The sequence below is a fragment of the Drosophila miranda genome, chromosome XR (genome assembly GCF_003369915.1).
Source record: "Drosophila miranda strain MSH22 chromosome XR, D.miranda_PacBio2.1, whole genome shotgun sequence".
In the NCBI taxonomy this organism is placed as follows: domain Eukaryota; kingdom Metazoa; phylum Arthropoda; class Insecta; order Diptera; family Drosophilidae; genus Drosophila; species Drosophila miranda.
This window is the reverse complement of record NC_046674.1, coordinates 10052748-10063671: the sequence shown is the minus strand read 5'-3', so window position 1 is coordinate 10063671 and position 10924 is coordinate 10052748. Positions and strand designations below refer to the sequence as shown.

At 46.2% G+C, this 10924-nt stretch overlaps 1 protein-coding gene across 1 annotated transcript; it reads right to left on the bottom strand.

The window, feature by feature from the left end:
• Window positions 1-40: 40 nt before the first annotated feature.
• LOC108165369 lies at window positions 41-1465 on the bottom strand. The gene is made up of 4 exons (XM_017301405.1): window positions 1137-1465; window positions 908-1079; window positions 685-814; window positions 41-372 (listed from the first exon to the last, which is right to left on the bottom strand). The coding sequence occupies exons 1-4, from the start codon at window positions 1463-1465 to the stop codon at window positions 41-43; spliced, it is 963 nt and encodes a 320-aa protein (XP_017156894.1).
• Between the last annotated feature and the right edge of the window lie 9459 nt (window positions 1466-10924).

Here is a 10924-nt window from a genome sequence, read left to right as displayed (position 1 = left end):
AGAATTTAGGATCTACAATAGTAATGATATGGAGGGCATTTCAGACCCACAGCACAGCGGCTGCATCCTCGTTGGACAGAGTGGAGAAGCGCTGATAGCGGCCTGCATTCCTGTACGTCGTCTTCGAGGGCTGCGGATTGCTCTGCTGTTGATTCGGGTGGGGCACGGGCACCCCCAGCACATTCAGGGCCCCCGACTTGAGCGTCGAATTGCGGCTGTCTGTTGCGGAGACAGAAGGACGCCTCTGGTGATTGATTCCCCCTCCTCCTGCAATCAGGGTGGAGCTCAGGGGCAGGCCCACGTCGTGGAAGGAGCTGATGGAACTGAATCCACTCTCATCCTCTGTGCTGCTCGATCCGCCTCCGCCTCCCCCTCCATTGGTGGGCTGCTGTTGCTTCTTGCTGTGGCTCATGGCTGCGGCTGTGGCTGTGCTGCTGCTGTTGCTGCCGCTGCCGCTGCCGCTGTTGCCGACGGTGGTGGTGCTGGTCAAATTGTTGTTGTTGCTGTTGTTCGTCTTGCTGTTGTTGTTGTTGGTATCCTCGTCCGTTTCGATCTTCGAGGAGGCGGAGGAGGCCGTCGAGGAGATGGTGGAATGCACAGAGCTGTCGGTGGAGCTGCGCAGCGAGAGGCGCGAGTCCCGCATGGTGTTGGCCCGCAGGAAGAGCATCTCCGCATGGGATTTACCAGAGCCGCTGGCTGTCGAGGCTGAGGGGCAGGGCGAGGGCGCCTCCATCGAGAGGCTGGCATTCATGATGCTCGTCGAGTTGTGTCGCGGCGGCGTCTGGAGGAGCGTCATCACGGAGCTGGTCTTCGCCTTGCACAGCCGATGGAGATGCGGCATGTGGTTTCCGTTTCCGTGTCCGTTTCCGTTGGCGTTTCCGTTGCCGCTGCCGGGCAGCGAGTAGACGGAGGCCAGCGAGTGGCGCGGCTGCGTGAGATCCGGCTGCTGCTCGGACGTGTGCAGCAGATTCCTGATGGTGCGCGCCAGGCGGAAGGCCTCCTGGTTGAGCTTCTCCTCGGCGGCCTCTGGGCCGGACAGGCGGGCCTTGCAGCCTCCACTTTTCTTCGGAGAGCGTCGCCTGAGCGTCAACAAGAGAGTCAGAGACGGATACAGATGGTTGGGGGCATCCACTTACCATGTGAAATCCTTGAAGGCATTGTAGCTGCCGGCTGGGGCGATCGGCTCGTAGTTGTGCTCCTCGTTCATCGCGTGCATCGACTTGTTAAGCATCAGATTGGTGCTGCTCCGGGCCCGCAGATACGAGGCATGGTCCTCATCGTGCAGGAGCAGGGCATCGCCGCGCTGGTCGCCCTGCAGCGAGGAGCCACCGCCCACTCCGTGGACATGGTGCAGGCTCTTGGAGCGTGCGATCTGCTCCCCGTTGCGGTGGGTCTGCTGCAGATGCAGCTGCTGCTGGTAGCGCTCGAAGAAGCGTGCCACCTCCTCCATGACGGCGCGATACATCTCGCAGTTGGTTTCGGTCTGTCATAAAGGGAGAAAAGAAAGGAGAGGCTCTTTGTTTGAGGATCAAAATGGACCATGAGGGGATATACTACATATATAGGTGGCAGGAAAGTGGGGGTGGTGGGGGGGAAATGGGGGCAGGATGTGCGTTCTACTGCTGCTTTCTCTCTCGTTCTTTCAGGTTCGGCCAGTTCATCGGGGGGTCTGGGGGTCAAGTCACTGCCTTGACAACCATCGACGACGACCAGCGTTCGACCAGCCGATCATCGACAATGACAATGACTTTAATTTATTATTTATGTTAATTGTTAATGCTTCCATGATTTTTCTGTGGCACCAGCAACTTTCACTTGATTTGTTATCTATCGGCTGGCTCTCTTTCTGGCCTTTCTTTCCGCCGATCTTTGTGTGTGTGTGTGTGGGTCTGTGGGGCAGCATCTCGCTGGAATGTGTCGTCGCTTCTTGCCGCCTTTTGGGCCAAATTTAAGTCTAATTATCGACTGCCATTCGCCGTCGCCATCGCCATCGCCATCGCCATCGCCGTCTGTCGTTTGCCAAATTGGCAGAGACCTCAAATAGGCGTTAAGATTGCCATCCAATCCACCTGGCACACGCCCACCACCGAAAGACCATTTGAAAATTGGCCAAAATGGGGGCTTCATGACTTCACACGATGCCAAAAATGTTGCTGGTCTCTTGGCTCTGCCACTGATTATGTAAGTGGCTGCCACAGACACACCGCCACACTGGGAGTCGCTGCCACAGCCACTGCCTTGCACTCGGCTGCAGTTTGGAAATTGTTGCTAATTTTCCTTGCATTGGACGTTTTCCGTTTACAGAGTTTTCCTCGATGCGTGTCAGAGCTAGAGCCAGAGCTCTAGGTTTTGGCTTTTGGTTTTTCCTTTTGCGAATTTCGCGAATTGTTTCGCCGAGTCTCGCGTTTCGTTTCGCGTTTCGTGTGTGTCTGAGATTTATTTGAAAATTATGTGTGGAAATTCGCTGGCTCTTTGTCGAGTGATTTTGTTATGGCTTTTAATGGTTTTTGGCTTACAAAAAAAAAAAAAACTCATCGAACAATTGGAGCTGAAATAGAAGATACTTTCGCAGCTCTCGGACTCCGGCGCCCCCTCCGATTGGGTTTACGCTCTGTCTGGCAGCAGCAGATCCCCCTTCCCCTGCAACGCACTTCCTGGCTGTGGCTGTGGCTGTGGCACCTCCATTAGGCCACCTTTTAGGCGGCCAAAACCAGCTCTAAATCTGGCTTCTTGGCTTCCTTTCGCTCGTCATAAATTACATTCAAAATTTGTTTTCCTCTCCAGCCAGCCAGCCGGTCAATCAATCGATCAATCAATCAGTCAATCAATCAATCGGGGGTCCACCCACTTCTAACCCACTTTTGCGCTTTTCCATCATCAAGAAACGGAATATATTTCATATTTTCATTCTGTTTTTGTTTGCACTTTTCCATCGGCTTTCCATCAAGCCAGAGAGGCGTCACCTTCAATCATGGGGGGGGGGGGGGGCATGGGGCTGCGGCATGGGCTGTGGGGCTCATTTAAAGCGCATTAAATCGAAACGAAAGCGTAAATATTTTCGCTCTTGCATCTCCGGTGTCTGTTGTATCTTTTGTATCTTTTGTATCTTTGTATCTCTGGTTGTATCTGGACATCCGCTGGGGTCTCGTATGCGTGGAATTGAAAGTGTTGCACGCTGCACGTGCTGCACGCTGAAGGTCATCCATTGGTCTCCAGTCCGCCGGTTCAAAGTGCCGTACAAATGAGACCACAGAACGGCTTAAGACCTCCACAAAAAGTGGGTTAGAAAAGCGCTGGAGCTCGTGGAGTGGGGAGGGGGGAAATTCCGGTGGAAAGTGACACTGAAGGTGACTCTTCGGTTTTCTGTTACCCGCTTCGGCCGGGGCACGACTGATTCCAATCAGAGATTGGGGTCATGCCATTGCCATCGCCATCGCCGTCGTCGTCTTCAGTTTTCTTTCGTTCTCTGCATGGCACATGTATCTTTATAGATTTTATTGGGTAGAGGCAGCTGCCAGGCTTGCTGGGAGCCCTTTCCTGGGTGGTGGTGCCATCTCCCTGGGGCACAATGTGGACACCTCCGAACAGAGGTTCCACCGTCTCCTTCCCATCAATACCATTTGGTATCATATATTCTAGCAAATACTTTAGAAAATACTTGAATTTTTATACAATTTCCATTTTCATGAACTTCCAGCTTCTATCTGGCACGTTTTTCAATGAAAGATCCACAAATGAGGCCTCTCCTTGTAGCCCTAGATGCAGAATCAATCGAGTCTCAAGCCTCGAGTCTCAATGGAATCTCCGACTCTCGATATCCGATTGGAGTTCCAAGGAATCCCGACTTGATCCATATCCATGGAGGGGGGTACTTTCTGCTCTATAATTATGCATTTCCCCATCATTTGTGGGCTCTTGAGAGACGATCAAATCACAGAGTAACCCCAAATCGAAGGAGTTTCCTCTTTCGTTCCTCCTGCAGATCCATTAACAAAGCCTTTGTTTGTTTTTGTTGAAGGAAGTGTAAGATGAATGCCAGGAAATGGCCAGAAAAGACAATGAAATGATGAACAAAGCCGAAAGCAATCTAGAAGAAGTCGATGGTGGGGGGCCACACCGCGAGAGTCTCGTCTATAATTAAGCAGCGTCCAAAGGCGGAATGTTGCCGCCGCGACGCGTCGCCTAATTGCCATCGCATGGAGTAGGGGTGGGGGGGGGATGCCCCAACAGACGGAAGAACATCATAGAAGTGGCAGCAGAGAGGAACAGCAGATGGAATGGAAAGGAAATGCCATAACAAGCCTCGAAACCGGAATGGGAATGGGAATCATTCTACACCACACACACAGATACACACAGACACTCGGACACACAGACACATCTCATGCCACACATCCCATGCCACACATTTCCATTTCCATTCCACTTGTAAATTAAGCGTGAGAACTATTTAAATAAAAAGAGATATAGAGGGGAGGGTGTGGGGGCGGGGGGTAAACAGGTTGATCCATGGAGAACAGAAGTCGAGCCTGGCTGGGTGCAGGGGGGTGCAGGGGTGTGCCGGGTGGGGTGGGGGGACAAGATATGTATCCACAAGTCACGTTCGTGTCTTGAGTCTTTTGTTGTTTTATTCCGGGGGCCAAGAAATCGAATGGCCATTCGAATGGCACTCATTCACACTCACTCATTCACTCATTCGTTCGTTCATTCGTTCGCTCTGTGGCTCCACTCACCTGTTTCAATTGCCAATGCAATGTATCCACCTGATTCTGCAATATGACAGCCTCGACATTTAGTGGATGCTGCGGCAGTGGCTGCTGTGGCTGTGGCAGTGCCTGTTGCAAGTCATATTGGTTGTGGTAGCTCTGGCCCTGGCTCTGGCTCTGGTGGCAGCTGGGTGCGGCAGCTCTCATCGTCATGATGTGGCTGTGGCTGTGGCTGTTGGAATCCTGCAAATGTTGTCACAAATAAATACATAAAATATTGTTTATGGCCATCGTCGTTCAATAATGCATAAGAAATGCGCGTTAAAACAAAAGCAATGTGAAAAATGCTGTCCAAGTGTCGGACAACCACTCGGCGGTGGAGGTCCGCCGGTGGCACCGCATTTTCCACTCGACGCTTTTCCATGCCGGAGGTATGTTTCCCCCAAAAGCGGAAAAAGCAACTTCAGAGCCCCACAAATAAATCATTTCCCCCCCGTCCCCCCTCTAGACACCCCTAAGCCACCTTCCTCCCCCCTGCACAAATGTTGTACAATTAATTAGAGAAAATTATTTATACTTAACATTTTCCACTGGAGGGAGAGGGGGGTGGAGGGTGGAGGGAGAGCAGAACTCGTTTAAGTCCATGTCCCCTGTCCCCTGTCCCCTGTCCATATTTTCATATAACTTGGCTTTTATTTTCGTATCGTCGTATCTTTTTTAGTGGCCGTCCCGTCCCGTCGTCGCGGTTTACTTTTTCTTTTTTTTTTTACAACATCATTTTTTCAAAGACTTTGACCCACAGCTCGCATAAGAAAACCCCACCGAAAAAGAGGGGAAAAATATAAAGAAAAAAAAGAGCGCCGCAGGTGGCAACGATTCAGGGGTAAAGACCTGTGGGATGCCCTAGAGTGCAACGCAAGCAGCCAGAAAAATGATTAACAAAATATATTTTTAAAATTAAATACAAAACAACAAAAAATAGAATAAAATAAAAAAAATATAAATAAATAAAACAAAACAAACATAAATAAATAATACAAAAAAAAATATAAATAAATAATACAAAAAAAAATATAAATAAATAATAAAAAAAAATATAAATAAATAATAAAAAAAAATATAAATAAATAATACAACAAAAATATAAATAAATAATGCAAACAAATATAAATAAAAACAAAAACAAAATATTAAAAAAAAAATTAAAAAAATTAAATACAAAAGAAATAACAAATACAGAAATACAAAAATAAAAACAAAATAAAATACAACAAAAAAAATTAAAAAAGAAATAAAATACAAAAAAAAAAATTAAAAAAGAAATAAAATACAAAAAAAAAAATTAAATACAACAAAAATAAAATAAAATAAAATATAAAAAAAAACGAAGGGAACGTTATAAGTCACTACTCAGTCAGTGTGGCTCCCCTCCGCCAGAGGGCGCACACATTGCACGACGAAGAGCCACTGCAAATAGATTTGTTCCTTCTGGAACGGACGGATCTGGACAGACAGACAGACAGACATGACTCTATCGACTCGGCCATCGATGCTGATCAAGAATTTATATACTTTATGCGGTCGGAAACGCTTCCTTCTGGGCATTAAACGCAGCCAAATTCCCCACAAATCGAATATACCCCTTTACTCTTTTTGAGCATCGGGTATCGGGATTGGGCATTCCGCGGTACTCCATGTACTCCATCAACAGATGAAAGATACTTCAGAGTACCCTTTATGCAATGATTGCACACCCTCACCCTTCTCTCTCGTTTTTACAGGGTACAAAATAGTGTGGGACATATGTGGGCTTTACCGAAGAAAACAACAAAATGTTAACCAAAGAAAACAAAAAAAAAACAATTACTATCCGAAAAACAATTGCAATTTCGACCTCTATTACTCTTTTTTTTGTTTTTTTTTTGTTTGGGCCATGATGTAACATCTCTCTTGCTCTCTCTCTCTCTCTCTCTCCCCCCGAGAGTCTTAGCCCATTTTCCACGCCCTCGCACACGCCCACATGGCCCCTCCAGTAGCCAGAAAAAAACCCAAAAAAAAAAAAAAAGACAAATTACCGAAAAACAAAATTATGAATTTTCATCAAATTTGATTGGAAATTTTTGTTGTTTCATTTTTTTCCTAATGGTTGTTGTTGTTGCAATTGTTTAATGTTTTGCCGCACTGTAAAATTATCATTTGCGGCTTTTTACAGCTGTCACGCCCACTCGCAGGCACTGCAGCAGATACCCTCCCCTCCCCGCCCCTGCCCCTGCCCCCAGCCCCCTGCCCACTCTGCCACTCTCCGCCTCTGCCTGCCTGCCTGCCTGCTTTTGTGGTGCAACCAAATTTGTGGTCGGTTCCAATTCCAATTTTGGTACAATTTTACGCTTGTTAATTAATGTTTTTTTTTTCTTCATTTTTTTGTTTTTTGTTTTAGGATTGGTTTGGTTTGGTTTTGATTTATTGGATTTGTTGGATTTATACGAGTTATAGAGAGACAACTATGTGAACAGCATTTTATACAGAGGTGGAAAGGGGGGATGGATAGGGAGGGGGGGATGGATAGGGAGGGGGGAGGGAGGGAGGGAGCTGGCTGGAGGCTGCAGAAAGCGGTGAAAATTGGGGTATTCATCAGTTTTTGTACGATGGAAAGCTATCAAGATTATTGGATAGCCAAAGTTTGGATTTATTAATTATTAATTTATTTCAATATTTATTTATTATTTCTTTTATTTATTTATTTATTTTACTTATTATTTATAAATTTTTTTTTTCTTAGTATTTATTTTTATATTTATATATTTTTATATTTATATATTTTTATATTTATATATTTTTTATTTATATATTTTTTATTTTTATATTTATTTATTTTATATTTTTTATATTTATTCATTTTTTATTATTATTATTTATTATTATATTTATTTATTATTATATTTATTTATTATTATATTTATTTATTACTTTTTATTACTTACTTATTATTCATGTATTTATTATTTTTAATTATGAATTATTGTTTATTCATTTATTATTTTTTTATTATTTATTACTTATTATTTTTTTAACATTTTGTTTTATAATTTTATTTATGGTGCCCTTGAAATGGAATCCCCTATATGGAAGTTCGACTGTAATAATAAAAATCTGCAATTCATGGACTGCGAGTTTAAAATGAATCGAATTTGTAGCCCAAAAGAAGCCTCCACCTCCACCGCTGCCTCTGCAAAGGTGGAAGATCGCAAAAGAAAAGCAGTTCCGTTCCCAAAGAAAATTCCCCCCTCCGCCGTTCCACTTGACACCTTTTTTGGTTGGAAAACCGTTTCATTCATTCTTTCATTCATTCTTGAATGAATCCCCAATCCCCTCCCCCCGTTCTCTCCATTTCCCTTGCATTCTCTTTCATAATTTTGCATATGAGAATATTCCCAGGGAATCTCCTCCACCCCCCCACCCCCGTCCCCGTCTGCACCAAGTATTCTCAGCAGATGGGAAGAAAGAAGGAAAGGAACCGAATCATCCAATTATCGTTTATTTTTAATGAATTTTCTGTTTTAGTTTTAATTGGGGAGGGGAGGGGAGGGGATGGGAAGGTGGAGCCTGCCACGAAAATTAGTTCAGTTTCCGACACAAAAGATACGAGATAATGGGGGAGGGGCAGGGGGGGGACCATGCCACCTTCCACTCTGCCTCTTTGGCCTTTTCTGTGCAATCAGAAAACCATTTCCCAAACACTTTTTAATGCATAATTAGATGCAGAGGGAGATGCAGATGCAGATACAGATACAAGTGCAGCAGCAGATACGGATACAGATACAGATACATTCGTGGCACACTCACTCGCTCCCCCGCGAAATTCTTGGCTCAAAACTAATTTGCATTTCCCCCCCTCCCCTTCCCCCACCCCTGGAGTGGGTGTAGTTCTGGTTCCAAGACCTAAAACAAATCTAATGCAAATTCGCAGAAAAACAAGCGATAAGGAGAGAAAGAGAGGGAGAGACTGTGAGAGAGAGAGAGCAGTACGACCTGATTCCAGTTGAGAATTTTTCTGCTTTTGGCCTGGGAAAAAAGACGTCGAGGGTTTGCCTTCGAGGCTTCGACTGCGGCTGCCAACAAAATGAACTGACAATTGCCAGCATTTCTATTTGCATTGCCACAGATATCTGTATCTGTATCTGTATCTTCGAAAGCAGAGAAAAGCCAATGGCAATGGGAATGTCTCCTTGCTGTTTTCCAAATGTCAAAAGTGATCGCTTTTTATTCAATCCCTGGATTACGTTCCAATCGATACAATCCCAAAGATTCATATCGATATCGGGTACAATGTATCTGTATCTGTATCTGTATCTGTATCTGTATCTGTATCTGTATCTGTATCTGTATCTGCAGGTGCCTTGAACATGGGAATTTCCCGCAGAATTTCGGACAGATCGAAAGGAACAATTAGTATCTTTTACCCCTGTAGTATATATCTGTACATCTGTCGAGTGTATCTCCCATGTATCTTTGTATCTAGGACAGCCTCCTTGCTACTCGTAGGAGAGCTTTTCTCCCTTGACTTCGAAATATCTAGCATTCTCTCGCTCCTCCAGTTACACTTTTGAAACGCACTGTAGGCGGGACACAGCACCAGGTCACAGAGAAGCCCTACCCTTCCGCCCCTCTGCCCTCCCCTGTCCCCCTTCCTCGTCAAATGAGGGCTATTTATATTTAAATAAAATGAAATAAAGCCACAAGATGCGATGCAGGAATCTGCATTTCAAATCAGCAGAAAACAGCAACAGCAACGAGCAACAAACAGTTGCATGCTCCAGTAATTTCCAGCCAAAGAGGGGCATACGAGGGGGGGGGCACAAACAGGCAGCGGATGCAACAAGTGTGCTAAAAAGGGTCGCCACATGTGGCAGAGAGAGGGATGGGATGGTGGGCTGGCGGGTTCCCAGGCCTCTGGCATCTACCAATCTCCCCCCCAGCCCACTCCCCTACCTTCCACGAGGTCTGCCTGTCTGTTGTTCTGTCCCTTGTTTGATATTTAAATTGTTTTGTGCGCCAGCGAGTGAGTCAGTGCATCATCGGGTGGAAGAGGGAGCATCTGCGGGGGGGGGCATGGGTTGCTGGGGCAAATAGCATTTCATGCATCGCTGGCCGAATCCATCTATCGCATTCTCATTACAGATTTTCAACATTTTTGTCCGCCATTCGATGGTAGTCCCCCATAGGGGATAGAGGGGGGCAGGCGGCACTCCCTCCCTGCCCCAAAGAGACCCTGTTTCGCTGCCCCCAAGGGCTCCACCGCCACTAATTCGATGGAAGGTCTCTTGGCCATTGGATACTCCATTCCATTCATTCTGTTGGCCACAATCGCATCGCATTTTGGCCACAAAAAAACATGCCCATGGGGGCATGGGGGCATGGGGGGAGGGGATGGGGGGCATAAAATAAGCATGAAAATATGTCTTATGCCCATTTATAATGAGATGAAAACTGTAATGAAAAGAGTGCAGAGGAGGGCTCATTCATTCACTCATTCATTCGTTCATTCATTCCTTTATTCAGGCTACAAATTGCATAGATTTGTTCAACAATTTGTGGCGCTTTGCTGTGGCCCCTCCCCCACCCCCCCTGGAAAGTACTCCGCTGTGGCATTGGAATTCGCTCCATCATCCTCAGGGGGGGGGGGGGGGGGGGGGGGCGTCATTCGGCAGATCTGCATTTGGCACGACTTTCTCACACAACCCCCCCCCCCCCCCTACCCACTGCCCCTCCTTACCCACTTCTCCCCTCCCAAACAATGACAAAATTTTTGTCGAATTTGTGCTTTGTTTTGTTTTTTTTTCGCGCTGCCCCAAAGATCTGTTGCCTGGATGCCTGATTGCTGTTTATTATTATGGCTTAAAGGCTTACGGGCTTACGGGCTTACGGCTTTGGGGGCTCTCTGGCCAATGGCTTTTGGCCAAGGAATCGCCTACGTTTCTGTAGATTTCGTTGTGTGTCTCTCTGTGGCACGGAAATTGGGTTAATTTCCTCTCTGCCTCTCCCTCCACCACATTTGAATGTTGCGTGTCGCTTGTGTCGTTTGTGTCGCTATTTGCCTCGTGTTCCCTCAAGTGGAACTCTTTTCGATACGAAAAGCAAAAGCAAAAGCCACGCCATGCCACGCCATTAAATTGTTGCCAATGATTGGAGTTGAAGTTGAAGATGGAGACGTGGATGTG